Source organism: Protopterus annectens, chromosome 4.part0, assembly GCF_019279795.1.
Source record: "Protopterus annectens isolate FY-2018-M chromosome 4.part0, PAN1.0, whole genome shotgun sequence".
Taxonomy (NCBI): domain Eukaryota; kingdom Metazoa; phylum Chordata; order Ceratodontiformes; family Protopteridae; genus Protopterus; species Protopterus annectens.
This window is the reverse complement of record NC_056733.1, coordinates 1147346359-1147368779: the sequence shown is the minus strand read 5'-3', so window position 1 is coordinate 1147368779 and position 22421 is coordinate 1147346359. Positions and strand designations below refer to the sequence as shown.

The 22421-nt window shown below is 41.0% G+C and overlaps 1 protein-coding gene across 1 annotated transcript in view; it reads right to left on the bottom strand.

Moving 5' to 3' along the window:
* Nucleotides 1-6967: 6967 nt before the first annotated feature.
* The window catches only part of ERGIC1 (endoplasmic reticulum-golgi intermediate compartment 1), an 864031-nt gene continuing 848577 nt past the window's right edge, over nucleotides 6968-22421 (bottom strand). Inside the window, exon 12 of the mRNA XM_044069870.1 lies at nucleotides 6968-8153. Within this exon, the coding sequence (XP_043925805.1) occupies nucleotides 8046-8153 (108 nt within the window). The 3' untranslated portion in view covers nucleotides 6968-8045. The remainder of the gene's footprint in view (nucleotides 8154-22421) is intronic.

The following is a 22421-nucleotide window of genomic DNA, read 5'->3' as shown; positions in this document are numbered from 1 at the left end:
GCCATGGAGGCTTCCGTACCAGACTCCTCAGTAATGGGTACCAGTGCTGTCGAGGCCAATCTGGAGCTATTAAAATCATCCTTGGCTTTTCCTGTCTGACCTTTAGAAGTACCTTTGGGAGGAGAGGCAGAGGTGGAAAGGCATACACATGAAGATTGCTCCAATTGAAAGAAAGAGCATCCACTTTTCAAGCTGTGGGATGAAACCTTTTCGTGCAAAACTTTGGCAGCTGATGGTTTAGTGGAGAAGCGAACAGATCTATGTCTGGAGTTCCCCATGACACTGTCAATTTCTGAAATACATGAGGATCCAATTTCCACTCGTGGGGATCCATAATTCGTCTGCTCAACACATCTGCTAAGGAGTTCTGTGCTCCCGGCAGAAACCTTGCCTGAAGATTGAGCTGTAAACTGAGAGCAGTCTCCCACAAAATCATTGCTTGCCTGCATAGAGGATAAGAATGTGTTCCCCCTTGCTTGTTGATGTACCACATGACAGTTGTGTTGCCTGTTAGAACCAACACCAGCCCTGGAAGAAGTAAATCCTTGAAAGCTATTAATGCAAACTGGACTGCTAACATCTCCTTCAGATTGATATGTAGATGTTGTAGTCTGGCAGGCCACTTGTCTTGTATCCACTTTCCATTTAGATGAGCTCCCCAAGCTTTGTCTGAGGCATCTGTCGTTAAAATCTGACTCGCCTCTGGCCGGGTCACAGAGAGTCCCTTGTTTAGGTGACATTCCTGAGCCCACCACAAAAATTCCTTTTGAATGCAAGGTATTATTTGAATGACAGTGTCCAGATCCTGGCAGTGCTGTGTCCATACATTTTTGAGATACCATTGCAGCTTCCTCATATGCAGTTTGGCATTGGGAAGCACCAGAATACAAGATGCCATGAACCCTAAGGCTTGAAGGACTGTCCTTGCAGTCAGCCTGGACTGATGAGATAGTTGATGGAAGTAAAGGGAAAGATTCTTTTGTTTGTCCGGGGTCAAAAAGGCCATCTGGGATGCTGTATTCAGTCTCACACCCAGAAAGCACATTTCTTGAGAGGGTACTAGACTGGACTTTATTTCGTTCACAGAATACCCCAGGCATCTTAGCACTGCTATCACATATTCCAAATGATGAAGAAGCTCTTCCCTTCCTTGAGCCAGAATCAGGCAATCGTCCAAATAAGGATAGATCTGTATTCCTTTTAGCCTGAAGAAAGCTATCACTGGAGCCAGAACTTTCGTGAACACTCTGGGCGCAGTAGATAAGCCAAAGGGCAATGCAGAGAACTGACAGTGAGAAGTCCCAGCTCGAAAACGCAGATACTTCCTGCAACTTAGTCTGATAGGAACATGAAGGTAAGCCTCCTTGAGATCCAAAGTTACCATCCAATGATCTTTGCCCAGCAGAGGTAAAAGCTGTTGTAACGTCAACATTTTGAACTTGGGAATGTCCAGATAAGTGTTGAGGATAGATAAATCCAAAATTGGTCTCCACGTGTTCCCCTTTTTTGGTACTAGGAACAGGCGAGAATAAAATCCTAGGCCCACTTCTGGCATAGGGACAGGCTGTATGGCCCCTAGTTGAAGTAACAGAGAAATTTGCTTGTGAGCCTCTATTCTTTGTTGAGGAGGAACGTCTGGCATGCCTCTGAAAGGAGGCAAAGTATGGAAATAAAACCTGTAACCGTGGTGAATGATATCCAATACCCATCTGTCTTGGGTAATTAAACTCCAATTTTCTTTGAAAAGTGCCAACCTTCCTCCCAAAGGTGCTGCCAGATGAGAAGGCTCTGGCAGCTGAAAAGGTAGGTCATTGGGTCTGTTTACGAAAGGACTGACCCCTGCCCTCACCTGAAGAATGCGCAGAGAGCTCCCTGTTCTAGGCCTGAAAGAGCCCTGAGCTCTGCCCCTACCACGTCTAGATCTACCCCTAGACTGGGAATCATAAGAAGGATACGTCCAGCCTTTAGAAGGCCAATTTCTACTAAACTTTGGAGGCTGAACCTGCAAAAAATCTTTAACAGTCTGCATAGACTTAGCCTTGTCTTCCATTTTCTTTAAAACTGCCTCAACAGGAGAACCAAACAACACATCAGATTGTAAGGGAGCATCTAAAATCCTAGTTTTAACATGGTCAGATAAATTTTGATCCCTCAGCCAGGCGTGCCTGCGAAGAACTGACCCAGTGGCAGCCACCCTAGACGAGGCCTGTACAGCATCAAAACCACATTGCAAAGAATGCTTACCCACCTGTTCAGAAACATGTACTAAATCTTGCAACTCTTTACAATCAATACCTTCCGCCAGAGCATCAACCTTAGACTTCAATTGTGAAAGGAGATAGTTTTGGTATTTCAACATGTGAAACTGGCAATTTAAAGCCCTCATAGCTAGAGTGGAAGAAGTATAAACTTTCTTTCCCCATCTATCCAAGGCCCTGGCCTCCTTATCTGCAGGAACCGGATTCTTGACAACAGAAGCCTTAACACCTTTAGGCCCCTGGCTAACAGTTTCTGGGTCTGCCCTAGGACTCTTAAAAAGATACTTATGAGCTTCAGGCACCCTGTAATACCTATCCGGTTTAACAGGAGCAGGAGGCAAAGAATCAGGATTAAGAGAAGCCTCTGTAAAACATCTTCCACTACATCCAAAACAGGAGGTATAGCCAAAGGCCTATGCTGGGGTAAAACAAAAATTCCCTACGCCTTTTCCTGGAATCAGAGAAGTCCTGACCTTCCCACTTAAAATGCTCCCTCATGGAATGAAGAGTTTCTGAAAAAGAAAAATCCTCAGGAGGAGAAGCAGAAGGAGTAGAATCATCCACATCAGAATCAGAATAAGGAGAGTACTCCTGCAAGTCTTCAGCCAAGACTCTGAAACATCCAAGCCTGCTCAAAACTCCCTAGCTCAGGCTCCACCCTAGGTCTCTTATCAGGAGGGGGCAAAGAACCCCTAATCAAAGTAATCAAATCTTCTGCCATTTTAAGCATATGCTTCTTGGGCACAGTTCCAGAAGAACTAGGGGTGACACCAACTGAAGCTAAACCTGGCCTGCCTCTAGGAGAAGCCTTGGAAACAGAAGGAGAGGGCCTAACCACCCTAGGCAGGGAGGGGAATATAGTAACCTGAGAAGCCCCCTCACCCTGGCCTGCCTCCTGAGAGGCCACATCCTGCAATAACAAAGTTTCTCCCTGGGAACCCAAAGAAACCTCCGGTGGAACCACCGGCTCCACCGACACCTCTAAAGAACCGGCGTCCGGTACGGACGGTTCTTCTGGCCTAGGCTTAACTGCTTTGTCCTTGCGCTTCTTCAAAGAAGCGGGCGTCGGAGCATCCGACGGCATTCTATAATTGCACCGCTTCCCGAAGACTAACCTGGCACAATCCAATCTCCTCTTTATAGTGCGCTTATTGAATCTAGCACAAGAGCGACACCCAACAACGTCGTGCTCAGGCCCTAAACAAGGAATACACAAAGTATGATAGTCTCTATGCGGTATCTGTTTCCCACAAGAAATACAATTATTCACTTTTTCTGACATCCGGTAAACCACTGAGGCAAGAAAAAACTAAAATATTCCCAACGGGGTACTTAGCCAACTTTGACTCGGTCTGAAACTCCGAAATCGAAAAATTTCAGAACGCCAACCGGCACTTGCAATACTGCTTCTGCATCGGACCATGCGGCAAAAAAGACTGAGGATATGACGTCGGTCATGCGCATTTGTACCCTGACGTCCTGATGTCAGTCAAATGCGCCTTGACCGACGTCAGCCTTATACTTTGATATTCGGGCCGACCGAGGACAGCGGACTACCCAAGTGTAAGGACTGCAGCAATGTGAGATGAAGAACATCCTGCTTTCATTTACAGTTTTTGAAAACATCTGAGTACACAATCAATGTAATGAACCTCGCTAATTCAGCTATGATGTGCTGGAGTTCTTCCACCTGTAGATCACCATACACAAAATTCTGTACCATATCCTAGCCAGCTATATTCCATAACATATTCTAACCATCTATAGGTCACTGTCCATGTATCCAAGCTCTCAAAACATACTTGGACCTGCTGGGGACACTTACCATCCAACCTAACTTTAAGACTTAAGACTTTAATTACCCTTCTATAAAATGGAAGTCCTACACATCCTCAAATCTACAGGCACACATATTCTTGGACTTCATAAATACAAACAACCTTGACCAAACAGTGAATATGGCCAGCAGAGGCAACAATGTACTGGACCTCGTCCTTACAAATATGGAAAAATGCTGTACTCCCCATGTCTCGTCCACCCTGGTAATGTCCAACTAAAATGCTGTCTCTTTCGAACTCAAAATCAACTCTATAATCTCATTAAAACCAGAACAGTTAGGAAATGTTCCAAGGCAAATTACCTATTAAGTGATGGCTTGTCAAAATTCAGTGCCCCCCCAAACCTCGAGATCACAGTAGCCTGTTCTGGGAGGGTGTCTGGCTGGGGCCATGACAGACCTATCCAGAGGCAGCTCAACAGGTAAAAGCAGTAACTTGGGAACAATGCTGGAGTCTTAGGAGGGTAGGCAGCTGCTGGAGACTGTGGAATCCTATGGGATCCACTCTTAAAGGTGTGGACAACTTCCTTGACTATTGTAGGGATACTGTCCTTTCCTCATTTGATAAAGAAGTGGTATCTGAAGGTGGACATCAGATAGCTGGCATCCAAGGATGACCATGAGGCCTGTTCTTTGGTCTGATTAAATGTGCTAGGGGTGCAGGCATGATGGCCTCCCAAGGAGCAATGTCAGAGGCCGCTGCCAGTACAAGCATCAGGGTCAGGGTTTAATCAGGTGTCTACAGAGAACTTCAACCTTCAGACCTGAGGGTATCTGTTGGACATGAAAGTTGCAGGGTGTTCCTTTTCCATTCTCTATACGCATGCTTCTCCTTTTCTGGTTGGACATCCAAGCTGTCCTGCTGCTTGGAGCTGTAGATATGGCAGAAAACTTCAGTAATATTGCAAGTCTCTGTTTGGTCTGGTATGAATGGAGTTTTTTTGTGACTTTTTAAGGGTCTTATGGTGAGACCCCTGATGGGGCAGTTAACCATGTTGCATTCTAGGCCAAGGCAAATTACTTTAACGCTATATACAATTTTGAAATGCTAAAATTGTAAAGATTAATTTCTATGTACTTTTCTTGTACACACTGTACCTTTACCGAGAGCCTGGGTCGTGGCTGAAAAGGGTCCTTGGACCAGTTCACTAACTCAGTTAAATAATAAAATGAAAAAAAAAATACATAAAATAAAATGGACTGGATGTGGAAGTCCTTGTGGAGTATCTGGCATTTAAAGGCACAGTGGTTAACTTTTATATGACTAGACACATCAGACATCTTGGACTGCAACAAGCTGTCTTGAAGTGACTGTTTACAATGCAGCAAATAACCAAAGAAGGCACAGGCAGATGCTGTCTATAAACCAGGTACATGGAGGCCTCCGAAGAACATCTAAGAATCACAGTGACACAAGTCATATATCTACGCACTAGGTTCTGCAAGCTTTATTTGTTCAAACAAGGCACATATGCTGTAAGTAGTACGTTTCACTTTTTTATACTTTTACACACATTAAAACCTGAGGATCTGCACCCTTTATTGACTGATCAGCACATTTCCCTCAGTCTGCATGTAACATCTAGGATTAACTCTGTGTGTGTGTGTGTGTGTGTGTGTGTGTGTGTGTGTGTGTGTGTGTGTGTTCATGTGTGACTGTTGGGGATGGAAGGGGTCTCTACTGGCAGCTGTTTCAAGTGAGCTACCTAGTTTAGGATGACTGTGAAGGACTTAGACACAATGTCTGGAAAACTATCCTTCTGAGTAGATAGGAATTTTTATATACTGTGTTCCCCTTCCCAGCAGCTGGTACACAAACTACTGAAATTGACTACAATGCTTCCACACAACCTTTTCTGGCTACAATGTGCCAGATTGCTTGGCAGGTCATAGCACTTACCAGTCATTTGTCGCTCCTGCTTTAACTTAGACCCTACGTCTCTCAGGTGACCCTACAGCTGCAGGGCCTAGTCAATATCCTCCACCAAGGATGGAGTAGCCAACAGTTGCAGCTCACTTTCAGACTCCCTGGCTGGCTCCACAGTGAATGGGCGTGTTATCAGAACCTGGTCAAGTCTGGCATACAGTGGTTCACTATGCAGAAAAGGACATCATTCTCGGCCAGAGGGTAAAGCCTGTGTAAGGCTTGACAGTAGCCATGCCTAACATCAATCACAGTGAAGTTTGTTCTAATTAATATGCTCAGTCCTACACTTTTAGCTGTAACCTGATACTGTTTATTATCACAAACAAGTGTTAATCACTTTGATGGCAAACAGGTATTTATTAAATCTACTTCTGGACAGCAGACATCCTTCTTTGACATTCAACACAAAGCGTGGACATTTGAAAACAAGCACAAAAGTACAGAAACAATTTATTCAACAAGAAATAGCATCCAAAAATCCGGGGGTTTATGAACTGATAATGTTAAATATATATTTACTTGCATCTTTATAAGTGTGATAAATACAATTTCACATTTTATATTGTGCTATGTACGAAGTCTTGCTCCTCTGCAAAATGTAGTATTCTGCAACTTACTAATACTTTTCGGAAGATACTTAGAAGTATGCATCTGGTTTCGTATTGTAGTGCAGTCTCTGAATGAAAGGTGTGCAGCATTTTTCTGTGAAATCTGAGGAATAATATGCTTGTTTCATACAAAAGAAAATAACACAGTTGATACAACAGACAGACAGATTCACGCACACACACAAACATATACATAAACAGAGTTTATCATACATGGAACATTCATCTTCTCTCTAATCAAATGTTAATAGACAGGCACCTGATACCCAGAAGAATTAAACTCCAGAAAGTTACATACATAAATTTCTTGAATGTGAGGATGAAAAAAGAAACTGGCTTCCTGTAAATCTTCTTTATTACTTTCCAGTAAGCTGACACGGCTATTAAATGATACCCCACAAAAAAGACTGGCTGTTAAAGAATTCATCATGTCCACTGAAACTGATTATGAAACAATGCACATAGTAAAGCTATCAATGTCCCACTTGATAGGAAGAATCAATGATCTTCAGAGGCATCATTACAAACCCCATTGGGCATGCCAGTATTCATAGCAGTGAGTTAAGGTACCTCCTATCCATGTAATACAAATGTCTGAGCCTTCAGATAACTGATTACTCTAACAAGTAGCAAGGGCAAATGTCTGAAGTCAAAGGAAAAAAAAACATGACAAAATAATCCCACAGAACAGTTAAAAAATTGTTTTGTTAAATATTTGGAAAATTTCTGTTTGAACAGTTCCCACAAACCAAACCTTGCAGACTTCCATATATTGCATAATGACAACCATAAAACGTACTGGAAAGTAAGTTCTACATTATCACTAATCTTAAAAGATAATAATAATAATAATAATAATAATAAAAAATGCAGTTTCTTTTAAAGTACTAGGCATTTTTCCTTCAGTTTGTTATGGCACATTTCTGTACCGAGTGTCACAGTTCTAAATTACACTTTCCAGTCAGTAGAGGGCAATATTAACCAACTTACCTTCCCACTAACCAGTGCTGGTAATACATTGGAACCTTTGCCAGGTGATAAGTAGCAATTTGCCACTAGTAATGTGTCTCAAATAAATAAATACATGGAACTGTAACATAAATTTCTTTATCAAGTTCTCAGTTTCTCCTTTTACAACACTGTAGGGCTTACCTCTAAGGCAGTTTCTTTTTTAATTTATGAAAACACGATAAGTAACTATTTCTGGCAGCTATGTACAAGAAATGGTACTGAAAGGAAAAAAAAAATAGAATAAAAGGCACCATCAAGACAGCAACAGGTTTATCCTGAACTGTGTTGAATCAAATTGTGTGGCACTGGATAAAAAATCATTAACAATCATCTCCAGACAACTCCAAAATATCCACTCAATCCAGTTCTTGGATGATTGAGCTGCAGATGGATACATGTCAATTTCAGTGTATTTTTCCCAGCTGTATCTTCCTCCAGGCTTCGGATGCTGTGAAAATAAGGGAGTCAATAATTCCAGCAACTGTGAAGGTCCCTCCAATGATGGCACAAACCTTTAAAACCACAAAAGTAAAACAGTATGTTAGTTTCCAAAATGCTTGTCAAAAGCATATATGATAAGCTTGAGAAATAAACAGTTTTATGACCATCATAAGACACTAACACAGTAGCATTTTAAGACCAACTAAACATAACAATAATTTCCAAACATTTAAAATTTTTGTATTTCCTTTTGTTTACATATCATAAAACATCACGGTTAATAACAAATACAATAATTTATTTTCATTTCTTTTGGAACTGGTAGATGGACTAGACTAGCCATGGTCCTTTTCAAACAATGTGAAAATCAAGTTCACAGAGGTCCAGTTAAAAAGTAACATCCCCTTATTTTGTCTCCAGGGTAACATGTTACAAGTTTAGAAGGGACAACAGACATTACAAAATGCACTGCAACTTACAGAACACACAATCACTGTTATAGCACAGTTCAGTCATATAGGTACAATTAGACAGGAGTTGTGTAAGTAAACTTGCTGTAACAGTAAATGTTTGAATGACACTGCTGCAGTAGTCTTGGCTACATGGATTATATCCTGCCAAGGATATAACAGCCAGCCAACTTCCAAACTTCAGGGCATCATCCACGAGTCTACACTGTTAGGCAGCTCGAGCTGTTGACTAAAAAGAGAGGTTTGTGCATCAAGCTCTTCAGAGCTTACATGCCAACAGAGAAAGAAGACAGAGCCCTGAAAGGACAATTTTAACATAAAATAAATATTCACATCCAGGCATAAAAGGTGCATAAAAAAAAAAAAAACGGGCGAGGGAGGGAGGAAGTGGCTACTGCAGCAGTGATCATTCAAACATCTACTGTTATGGTAAGTTCACTTACACAACTGTGATATGTTCATACCAGTCACTGCTGTAGTAGCCTTAGCTATATTATATGGGTAGATTGTCTTAGCTAACTACATTTGGAGGTGGAAGGAGAAACATCCAAGACAGTGGTCCTAGCAAAGCCTGATCTGGATCTAGAGAAGGAATCAAGCTTATAGTACTTTGTAAAAGTAAGTACAGAGGACCAAATAACAGCTACTAGAATACTTCTATAATCTGACCTTTTCAAAAAGCCAAAGAAGAAGCCAAGGTCTTGGGATTATGGGCCTTTACCCTGCCTGGAATAATTTTGTTATGGTGAATAAAGCAAAAGCTAGCAGCCTTAGACAACTGTTTGGAAACAGCCTGTTTTGACAGAAGGTTGTCCCTTCTCACACTTTCACAAGAAGTGAACAATTAATTCAAAGATCTGAAAGATTTAGTTCTGTCAAGCTAACACCAGAGTTGTCTGTGGACATCCAAGGTATGGAGTATCCTTTCCTCCTCATTTTAGGTTCAGAAAAACAGGGAGATGGACAGTTTGGATTAAAGTAAACTGAAATACCACTTTAGGCATAAAAGAAGGATTAGCTCTTAAATAAAACCTATCCCTATGTAAAATGAGACACCATAATAACTTGCAGCTTAGATTCTCTTCTTGCAAAGGTCAGAGCAATCAATACAAGTTTTCCATGTTAAGAACCTCAAGCCAGCCAGGTTAGCTGATTCAAATGAAGCAAGTCTGAACGGTACTTATGTATTATCGCAACCAGATATTCGCGGTTGCGAAAACTGGATAAAGATCTTGAAATATTGTCATTAATGTTGGAGAAATGTAGTATAACGTCTGTCCTTATACCACAACATTGTCTTTTCTGTAGTGATGGCAATAAAATAGAAAAAAAACATACTGTTCGTTTTTCTTTCCGCACTTCACTGGCAGCATTTCTCTTCTTTCAAGTCCGCCTGCTGCTCAGTTTTTTCTCAGGCCAGCACATGTTGTGAAAAAACTGTAATGAGCAATTATTTCAACCTGCATGCCATATTGTACTGTCCTGGAAATGGGAGTTGAGACAACCCGAGCGGTATGTGAGGAAAATGTAGTGGCTTTTTGTGGGACTTGGTTGTGAAAGAACAGAAATGCACTCTGTCAGCTTTCTCTTTCAATCCTGCACATGCTGTGTTGGCCCCTGGGAGTGTACGAGTGTTTACTGGTAAAAGTATCACATCTGTAGATGTTGCTTTCTCCCCCATTTTTGGCTGGAGTGGGAACTGTCAGCTGCTTTTTACCTCCTTTTGGGGTGGCATGGGAACTGCAACCTTTAAAAGCAGTTCTGGGCAAGGGAATATGCCGCAAACATGACTGATTGCATCTGGCCAGACAATGTCATCGCTTGAAAGGAGAATGTTTCTTTGGTGTCACTAAGTATTTTCGGAATTGAGTTGTGGGTAAACGCGAAAGAAACACAATAGTATTTTCAAAACTGTTTACATTTACTGATAACATAACGAGGCCATATTTTACACACTGCTGTTATACACACCCGGCAGAATAACAGCATTTGTGTTAGCATGCATTTTTGTGAAGGATTTGAAGTACTGAGGAGTTTACAGTCCCCTTCTTAGGTTAGCAGACATCGCTTTTGCTGCCACAAAAAAAGGAACGTTCAGCAGGCAGACTTGCAGTAACCAACATGCTGGCAGTCAAGTGCATAAAGAAATAAGCACAGTATGTTTTTTACTTTTCAGTGATAACACTCCCAAAAACAACCTGAACTGTTAAAGAAAACACATTAACAAACATATTGATTGATTTATCAACCAGCCGGTATTGCCGTCAAAAATCTGGTTGCGATAATATGTTAAGTACCGTCTGAATTTCTCTAAAATAAAATTAAGATGCTATAAAGGGGCCATTGGTTTGCCTGGAAACTTCTTATGCAAAAGCATTTTCAGAAACATTCTGACATGAGACTGCATTGAAAGAGGAGAATCCTTGGGCAGACATGCTGAAATGGTCAACAAAACAACCTTGATTGAGGAATAAGAAAGGCCATAGGATAAAGGATCCAGAACTGGTCTGCAAGCATCATTTTTCTTTGGCAACAGGAGCATCATGAATAAAAACCCTTCCTCACTTGGGAAGGAGGAACTAGTTTTACCGTTCCTTGCTACAGCATGTGATGAAGAACGGGTGGAAACAAGGAGGATGAGGAATGACCCTCTGGAAAGGAAGAACTTCTTCTCACTCCCATCTGTAACCCTGATGAATGATTTTCAGAACCCATCTGTCTGAAACTAATCAGTTACCAAAGCGAAAAATGGAAATTCAGACTTTTTGGAAGAAAAAAAGGGGGCAGAGTGGGAGAAGGTCACAAGGTCTCTTGAACAGTCATTCAAACTTATTGGACTGCCCTTGGTCTTAGGAGGTTAGAGACTCCTTTTTGCAGCCTCTGCCATTTCTTCTTAAATGTCTGTTTACTTGAATTTTCTTGAGACTGTATATTCTGCTTTTTGCCAGCACTGGATTAGGAGATGGAAAATTCCCTGGAAATTTTGGAAAAGGAGGGCTGAATAATCTTTAGAGATTCCTTCTATCTGCTTGCCCCTTTCATCACACCTTTTGATCACCTCTGCAGCAGAGGGTTGAAATACTAAATCTTTATCCAAGGAAATCATGTAATCATTATTTAAAGAATAAAAAGTGCAACGAACTCACAAAGTGATGTAAAAATAAGTTTAATAGTAAAGCTTTTGAGTTAAAACTATTCTTCAGTGCTTAAAATCATACTAAAACACATTTTCATATATTCACACCACATGCACAAATTCAAACCAATAAAAGTGTAGCAACAATAAAATAATTAAAATAATTGTTTGTTTGTTTCAAGGAAAAAGAGACCTTCTCTTAAGAACAGGTTTTAAACTCACAGTATCATTCAGCCCTGGGGGCACATCTGCTTGAAAGTAATTAATTGTTTCTCAGTATTCAACACAATATTCCCTCCTCTAATATTTCTTTCAATCTTTTTTATAACCCTAAATGTAAAACTGCATTTTATCTGAGCTTATGATATGTTTAGCTAAGGCATTACTCTCCACCTCCCTACGTATGTCAGATAGGTGTTAAGTTATTTTTTTCTTTTAACATCCTGTTGGTTTTTCCAACATAAAATGAAGTACATTTTTCACAGGTGGCTAAGTAAACCACATTCTTGGTTTTACAAGTGGAAACGTATTAAAATAAAATGCCTTACTTGTATTAGGGTGTACAAAAACATTGTTCTTATTTACATAGCGACAAAACTGGCAATCACAGCAAGGCACAGTATTTTTAGTTTTTATTATAGCATTCTTAAAGCACATTTGTAGGTCTTTATAACAGAGCTGTTGCTTCAGATTCCTACATTTCCTAAGCACAAAACTAGGCGATGAACCTACAATTTCATTAACCACATAAGATGTACATTGTATAGACCAATTTTGCCTTATACGTTGTTTAACCCTATTGGTATGTGCATTATATTGCATAATATATCTAAACTTATTTCTGGGACTACTAACCATAGCACTATTTACAGTCCTTTTAGTTAGACGCTCTTCTATATCTGAGAAATATGTTTAGCTAAGCCAGCTCTTTCACTCAACACTTGTTTTTTTCTAACAGTGTAATACTATAGCTCCTATCTTTAAACTCTGTGACCATCTCATCTAGCTGTTTAATAGTCAGATATATCTATATTTATCTGACTAGTTCTAAGAAAATGACTGCTTAAAATGCCTATATATATATATATATATATATATATATATATATATATATATATATATATATATATATATATATATATATATATATATATATATATATATAGGGGTGTGCATACTAGTGTTGTGTAAATATCAAGCAGTTTGACCTTCTTTTTTATAGACTGTAGTATCTATTGCATTATCTTTAATATATACATTAAAATCCAAAAAGTTTATATCCGATTTTGAATAACTAGGTTTAAACTTCAAGAAGGTAGTATAATCAATACATGTAAAATAAATAAATAAAAAGATTCTAAGGATTCAAAATTGTTGAGTGAAAGAGATGGCTTAACTAGACCATTAGTTCTCAGATATAGAAGAAAGTCCAGTTAATGGGACTGTAAATATACCCGAATACAAGCACATTTAATTTTTACAAGTTTGCCACTTGTGCCCAAGAATGTGGTTTACTTGGCTACCTGTGAAAAATGAACCTCATTTTATGATGAAAAAAACAACAGGATGTTAAAAGAAAGGCTAGCCTAGCACCTATCTGACAACAGTAGGGATGTTCATAGGTTAGTACTAGGCTAACCGCCCTTCTGGGCCTTTTCAAGCCTAGCCAATTACCCCATGTGAGAATCAAACCCTGTACCTTGTGTCTGTAAGGTAAACACCTTAACTATTATGCCAACCTCCCACCCCAAGTGTGGAGAGTACTGCCTTAGCTAAACATATCTTAAGGTCAGATAAAATGCATAATTTTATATTTAGGGCTATAAAAACCATTGAAAGAAGTATTAGAGGAGGGGATATTGTGTTGAATACTGAGAATGTTGAATACATATAGACTAATTACTTTCAAGCAGATGTGCCCCCAGGGCTGAATGATACATTGAGTTTAAAACCTGTTCTTAAGAGAAGGTCTCTTTTTCTATGAGACAAGCACTCAATTGCTTAATTATTTTATTGTTGCTACGCTTCTGTTGGTTTGAATTTGTTCATGTGGTGCATATATAATTAGTATGATTTTTAAGCACTGAAGAAGAGTTTTATCTTAAAAGCTTTGTCATTAAACTTACTTTTTACATCACTTTGAGAGTTTCTTTTGCATTTTAATTTTAGACTTTTTTGTTTGGAACTCTATACTGGGTGTTTACCAGTTTGTTTGTTTTTTGCTTTATTTTAACATCATTTGGGATGGTTTGAAAATTCAGAGTGGTCATAGCCATGTAGGAAATATCAACAGAATCATATACACACATACATTGTAAAAAATGATAGTGACTTGTGCAGCAGAATAAACTTAAATTACTTAAAGCAGATTTTACAAGATGAAACTGCAGCTATAACACTTCACACACTTTCACAATCAGAACCAACTATAACATACGAGCCTGACAATTTAAAATTATGAAAATCAAAGTTGCATTACCTATCAATACTTTTCTTACCCTATTAGAAAGAGTAGGACTTGGTGCTTAGTAGTGGTGGGGTTAACTAACTATAGCTCAGCGGTCTCCAACCCTTTTTGCTCCAAGGACTAGTTTCATGGAAGACAATTTTTCACGGACCGGCCATCGCATGCATAATAAAATGCATAATATTTATTTATTTGACATTTATTTACTGGGGAGGCCCGACTGGACTAGAAGTCCATTTTCAGCTGAGACCTGTGTAGAAAAGCTCCAAAGTACAATAAAAAGACAACTGGCAATAATTACCAAAAAATTGTACATTCTGCTTAACAGCATAACATTGATCTACTATGGCAGAGAGGTACGTAAACCTAATGGCAACCTTATGGCTTTCGAAGTTTATAAGAACAATACTCAAAACCTGTCTCTATTATTTGGCTCTGTCTAGCATACCAGATTTCCGCAGAATGTCCAGATTTTTGCCTCATATTTTTGGTCCGTTTCTCATGCAATTGTTGTTTTCCTGGCAAATCACTGGCAGATCATTGAGGTTTGAAATCAGAAACGAATGACAGACGGTTGAGTTTTAGACTGTATATCCTTCAGAAAATACATGCTAATGCAAAATCTGTATTTTTGTCTACTTTCTAAGTTTGTAAGAGCAGTACTTAAAAGTCTCCCTATTTTTGGGCCTTTGTCCCCCCATTATTTTTGGCTTTGTCCAGATCTCTTGCTCTAAGAGGTTGAGAGGTATGTGTCTAGAGTTATTGTGCGAGAGGTTGAGTGGTATCGTAGAGAAGTATGCAAACCTCATTGCTGCTGCTAGGGATACACTCACTCTTCAGTCTCTCTCTCTCTCACACACACACACACACACACACACACACACACACACACACACACACACACACACACACACACACACAGAGTCACTTCTGCTTTCATGCATGCATTCACTCACACACGTAGACAGAAACACACACACACACAGGGTCTCTTTTGCACTCATGCACGCATTCACTCATACAAGATCGTTCTCACTTTCTCTTGATCTCTCTCACACATGCAATCTCTTTTGCTTTCATGCATGCATTCACTCACACATGCAGACAGAAACATGCATATATATATATATATATATATATATATATATATATATATATATATATACACACACACACACAAGGACTCTACTAATTTCATGCACGCGTCCATTCACATATGCAAACACACACACACACACACACACACACACACACACACACACACACACACACACACACACTTTTTTTGGTTTCCTTGACTTTTATTTTATATTCACTAAACAGCAAAAGTGCTACTTAGCAACTGTAAAATTACAGCTTGATCGATCTCACTGCTCTGCTCAGTCTCATACATGCACAGTTTCTTCTTTCACACACACACACACACAGACACACACACACACACACACACACATTCTGCTTTCATGCACGCATTCATTCACAGATGCAAATGGACACAGACACAAACACACACACACACACACACACACACACACACACACACACACACACACACACACACATACACATACACATACACTCACTTTTTTGTTTCACTCTGTGCCTTGCGGCCAGGTGCTAAATGATCCACAGCCCGGTGGTTGGGGACCGCTGCTATAGCTGATGGTTCAGCACTGGGAATAGTGAATACATACTTAAAAGAATGAGGAACGTTAAACATTCTACCTGCCTTTTTAGGGACAGATGGCTGACTATCAGGAAAACTGCAGGCAGTAACACACATCCTCTAAAGCAGCCGGGACAGGAGGAATGGGTAATTGATTTGGAAAATCCTTCTGTAATTTGAGGGACTGAAAAACCTCAAGTGTTCTTCCACTGAAAACACTGGCGGACTCTAGGTACGGTCTCCGAGAAAGAGATTCTCCGACACAGAGAATCAGAAACTGAACTGTCCTCTGAGTCTGAAGCAGAAATCTGATGAAAAAAAAAAACTGCACCTTCTATTCCAGTTCAGTAGCTTGAATCTCTTCAGGAAAATAAGCATTTCCTCTTTCTTTTACCAGAACCTGCTTTGCAGGAAGGATCAATAGCCTGAATTAAACTCTGACCCATGACCAGTAAACTACTCCTAGTCAAAGAAATTTTATATGGAGTAGACGCATGCTTGGTTTTCTGTTTCTTTTTCACAGGAAACATTGGGCCAGGTATTCTGACACAACAGGGAAACCTTCCCTGATCCCTCTCCCCAGACTGATGAGTGGTTGTCCCTTGCTACTAAGAGGGGACCAGAGAGGAGGTGGCTAAACCCCAGTCCATACTGGCTGTACATGCTACACCAGAGGGATCTGGGGTAAAAGATGAGAAGTCTAAGGTACAACAAATGGCCACAGCAAAATCACCCACCTGCAGCTAAGGAAAACTGCTAGCCTGCTGTGGTGGCAAACATTGTTTGCTTATTTTTTTTTTCTTTGTGTGGCTGGAAGAAGGACTGACTGTGGTATCAGTAGTCTGTTCCATGGTCAAGCCAAAAATGGTGCATCTTTCCCCAGGCAAGACAATTAGCAAATGCTGGTAAACACGACCAATGTGCAAAAGTTATTTTTTTTTACAGAAAAACACAGTAAAAAGCACTTTACAACACTATGAAAGCTTCAGAAAAGTAAACAAGTCCTCCACAGAAAAAAATGTGTTCAGTTACTTTACACCACTTTTAAACTGAGGAAAGATGCACTCTCCATATTAAAGGATGTTACAGTCTCATGACAGTCCTTTGAAACACCACTCTACTTATTTTAAATGACCATCAGTCTCCAAAAGCCTCAGAGGAGTGCACTCTTCAGTGGCAATAAAGCTCTAGCCTTCAGTCAGCTCAGCTCAAGCTGCCTGACAGTTTGGGCATGTGGAAGGTACCCTGAAGCTTTGGAAGTTCTTCATTTCTTATATACTTGGCAGGATATAACCCACATAGCCAAGGCTGCTGCATCAGTATGATCAATACGATGAACATACTAACATTCTCATATCTTGTTGCCTGAAGATGCTGCAAATTTAGAAAGAACAGCTAATGTTATAAAATGTACTACAAGGAACAGGATACACAAGCTTCCCTCATGAGAGGTCGCAACACAAGAGCTCTTTCCTGAGACTGCAAAAGTTGTGGCTTGAAACAGCCTTCCACAGCTCCCACATTTAGATATACCAACTCCAGCACTACCGAGCTACAACTCAAACCACACGTTTCGGCCACAGAACACGGACCGAAACACTAAAAGAGGGGGTGTATCCATATTCATCAATGATACCTACACCTCCAGGTTAGTGGCGCAGCATAATACCTCTAAGACTATCCATGTGCAACTAACATCGGGCAAATCTGCAATGCAAATTGTGGTCTGCTACAAATCACCCTCCATGACCCAGGACCACCACTCCACCTTTCTGGAGACACTGGAAAACATGAAGGTCCTACCGAACACCCTGATATTGGGTGATTTCAATTACCCTACCATTCACTGGGAAAACTACTCAAGTACAAATTCCCAGGCCCAGCGCTTCCTGGAATTCATCAACTCAAATGCCCTGGATCAGCTGGTAAACTCCCCTACCAGAGGTGAAAACATATTGGACCTGGTCATCACCAACATGGGCGACAGGTGTTCCACACCACAGGTCAACCCGTCACTGGTTAGATCAGACCATAAACTAATCACCCTGGATGTCCACACCCCACCACCACCCCCAACTAAGGAAACCACAGTAAAAAACTTTTCTAAAGCAAACTTCACCTTACTTAAGACAGAGGTGGTAAGTTTCACAGCCCCCACGCTAAAGGATAACGCTGCCCAAGATGCAAAAACCTTTACAAATGCACTCTATGAGCACCTACAAGGCTGCATGGATCGTGCCATCCCTAGCAAAACCAAGGAAACCAGTTTGGTGGACCCCTGCAATAAACAGGCTATACAACAGAAGGAGAAAACTAGTTCAGGAAAAAAAGCAAATCCCAAGATGGAAAGATATCCCTGATCAGTATCAGTAAGGTCCCTCATGAAATCATCCAAGGCTAACTTCGAAAGAAAAATGGCCAAGGATTCAAAAGATAACCGCAAAGCCTTCTTTAGCTATGTTAAAAATCTAAGTGGAAACTCACAGATATGCACTGAACTAGTGCAAAATAGCATAAAATATACTGAACCTACTGATAGTGCCAACATCCTGGCAGATAGATTCAGTGCAAACTTCACCCCCCTCCCACCTCCAAAATGGCCCACAACAATACCGGAAAAGTGTAGTGTCCCAAAAATCACAGACGCACAGGTGAAAACAGCCCTTTCAAAAGCCAAAAACACAGCGTCAATGGGACCAGATGGTGTCCCAGGCTGCATCTTGCACGAACTACAGAATGAACTAACCCCCCATCTAAACACGCTGTTCAACCTCAGCCTCTCCACAGGCTACGTGCCCATAGAATGGTGCACAGCAATGGTTATTCCTCTCCACAAAGGAGGGGCCACAACTGACCCTGGTAACTATCGCTCCATAAGCCTGACTAGCCTGGTCTGCAAGGCCATGGAGCACATCATCATGGAACTCATTAACAAAGACATTGAGAACCTCCAAACACTTGACCCGACCCAGTTCGGCTTTAATGGCAGATCATGCCTACTAAACCTGGTTGACTTCTTCGAGACAGTCACCAAGCCCATAGACGAGGGAAAGGTGGTTCACACAGCCTATCTTGACCTCGCCAAGGCTTTCGACACCATTCCCCATTCAGGTATTACAGAAAAACTCACCAGCCTGAACATAAACCCCTACGTCATGAGATGGGTTGCCAACTGGCTTACAGACAGAACTCACAATGTAAGAATAGTGGGCTCCAGGTCCAACTCTAAACCAGTCACAAGTGGTGTCCCGCAAGGCTTGGTCCTGGGACCCCTACTGTTCAGCATATACTTCTCAGAAGTACAAACACAGGAGGACTATGGCTAACCAAGTTCGCCGATGACTGCAAACTGGGAGCCATAATTGACTCTCCGGCTGACACGGACATCCTCCAAAAGGGCCTTATGGAGACGGACACCTGGTATCAAAGTCATGGCCTCAAGCTAAATGCCAAAAAATGCATAGTCACCCCATTTGGGAAAAACAAAACACCCACGAATTACCACACAGGTGGCAACCCCCTTAATACAGAAGAGGTAGTAAGAGATCTGGGGACCCAGGTAGACAGTAATCTCTCCTTTGACAATCATATTGTCGGAGTAGTTAGGAAATCCTTCTATGTGGCTCATCTAATTACTAAAGGGTTCGCATCTAGAAATAAAGAGGTTATAGTGCCCCTCTACTTGTCACTCATTAGACCCATCATAGAGTACAATGCCCCATTTGGGATGCACCTCACAAGACACTTCCAACAGCTGGAAAGACCACAAAAGTAACTCACCAAGAGGATTACTGGCTTCAAAATATGCCCTATGCAGCTCGACTGAAAAAACTCCTGCTGTAATCAGTGGCATATCGCTTACTCAGAGGTGATCTCTGCCTGACTTACAAAGCCATGTCCAACTCAGAATTGATGGACATGCTCCACCTAAAGAAATCCAAGTCAATGTGAGCCACGCGCTCTAGTGAGCTAAACCTCACCACAACAATAAATAAAACATGCTGGATAGATAGATTCCTGTCACAGACACTCCCCATGCTTTGGAACAAAATTCCAAATTACATCAGGCAGAGCCCCTCACTAACACTCTTCAAGAGAAACCTTGATGAGTGGATGGGTAACAGAAAATACACCCCTGGGATCACTTCATTGGCTCTGCTTGGCAGAGGATCAGTTAATTAATCAATTGGGTGGCAAAAGCCGACACACTCTGGCTAGGCTTATAAATACCCTCGGGCAGATAGCCTAGTACCTACCTAGGAACCTATGGTTGTACAACTCTGAAGAAGTGGGAAATATCCTCAAAACAGTGCAGTGTCTCGGGCAATCACTTGTTTTTGTGCAACATGAATAAGCAACTGACTTCTGATACGCTGTAAAGATACATAAGTATGCCAATATACAAACATTATTACTGTACAGTTCAGCATTTATTTTTTGTGTACTTTTTTCCTCATCCCCAGTGCAACACAAGAAGAGACAAACTTCTACCTCCAGTTAGCTTAGGATGTTTTCAAGGTTACAACTCCTTATACACCTGCAGAGGAAATTGCTAATGAGGAAATTTCTGAAAGCTCAACATGTTATCTAAGACCTCCTCATGTATTTTCAGAGAAATGTCCTGCTGGAGAGAGTTTTAAGATATTAAAACTGCCCGGAAGGTGGTTAGGGCTCAACTGTTAATGGGGATGGCATTCCAGATTTTAGCGGCACTAAGATGAATGATTTCCTACTATACTAAAACTCAAATCTAGAATACTGAGGGAAAGACAAGAGGAAGAGATAAAGCATTACTACACCACACAGCACGGTTCAACCTTTTTGGTTCTTGGTTGGTATGCCTTCTATGCCCTGCTAGCACATCGTGGCTGTGTCCATATTGGTTTGCATCAGAAGTTCTGGTTTCTACCACATTCCATACATATGCCATACGTGAACTGGCAATCCTCCAAAATGCTCATGTGTGTTGTACGTGAATAAATATATGTGACTGCTAGAAAAGGATCGAGCTTCCCCAACAAACCTTAAATGGATTAAGTGTATAACTGGCAAATGAATGAGTGTAGCTGATGCATTCACTGACGGAGGGAGTGGTAAGCAAGAAGACAGTACATTCAACAAAAAGGCATTAAGTACCCTTTTTCCAAATACTGTTCCATCTTCTCTGGCAAAAAAGGATTTTATCCTGTATACAACTTTTAGAAGTAAAGACAGTTTGTCTTGCATTTTATCTATGAACAGGGTGAAAGTAAGTAATGGGATGAACTAGCAACTGAAGTACTGAAGCCGCATGACTATCTGTACTTCCCCATATGTGAAGAAAGTCACTATGTACTCTGAGGGGATGAGTTTTAGCTGTGCAAGAAGATCAAAACAGCCTGGTCTTTGAAATTCAACTGCTTTTTCATGAACCATTCACTTGGTAAGGTCAAGTCTTCACTTAGAGTGCTGTTTATCTCAGAAGATGAACAGCAAGTCACTTCTGTAAACGTATACCCGCACACTGAAACCATGAATGCAGGGACACAGAGTTTCTATGTTTGCAACATGGTTCATGTGGTGAGCATGCACCAGACTCATTTTAAATAGACTGATAAAAGAATTAAAATGATAGAAAAGTCTGGAATGAAGGACCATAACTTGCACCATCCCATAAAAACAGATTCATTTTACCATCTACTGTATCTAAGAACACTGAACATGGAATCTGAGAGCCAAGTATCATAGTGGTTTTCCAAAAGGGTTAAAAATTTCTGAATACTCCTTAATAGCATCTTACGGACCAGAAAGTGGAGTGCAATGCTTGCTATGTTGAGCCCAGATTAAGAGGACCACTCATACTCCTACATCTCCCTGTTAGATTATCATGTTCTGGTTTTGGTGGGCTGATGTCCATTTAGTGTAAAGTACAGAAACAACACTTTCAAGACCTACCCAATAGCAGAACTCATGTGACACCAATCCACAACACTACTCCCATGGGATGGGTGAGCCTACATTGTCTGCTCTTTCCAATTTCTCATGCTTTGGAGCTTTCTTCTCCAGCTCCAAGAACATTGGTTGAGCCCTGGTTATCTGAGGAGCAGTCAGGATTAAAACAGTTACAACACAAAGCCAAGTATGTATTATTTTTCTCATCACTTTCTAAACCTTTACAATGTGGCTCCCTTTCCTTTCTGGTACCACATTGTTCTGTTCATGCTCTTCCCACTTTCCTTACTGCAGAACATCACTTAGGGCTGCCGCGGTGGTGCAGCGATTAGCATTGCCGCCTCACAGTAAGAGGTTCTCCAGTTCGATCCTCAGCTGGGGTGCTTTCTGTGCGGAGTCTGCATATCCTCCCTGTGGTCACCTGGGTTTCCTCCGGGTACTCCTGTTTACTCCCACATCCCAAAGACATGCTGTAGGTGGATTGGACACTCTAAATTGGTCCTAGGTTTGAGTGTGGGCATATGTGCGCCGCCTTCTGTGGAAGGTTGGGCTGGCAACTCGACACCGTAAAACTCCACTGCCAATCATGAGCGGACAGGTGATCTGCTGTGGCGACCCCTAACCAGGAAAAGCCGAAAGAAGAAGATTGCCCTGGTGAAAAAGGACATT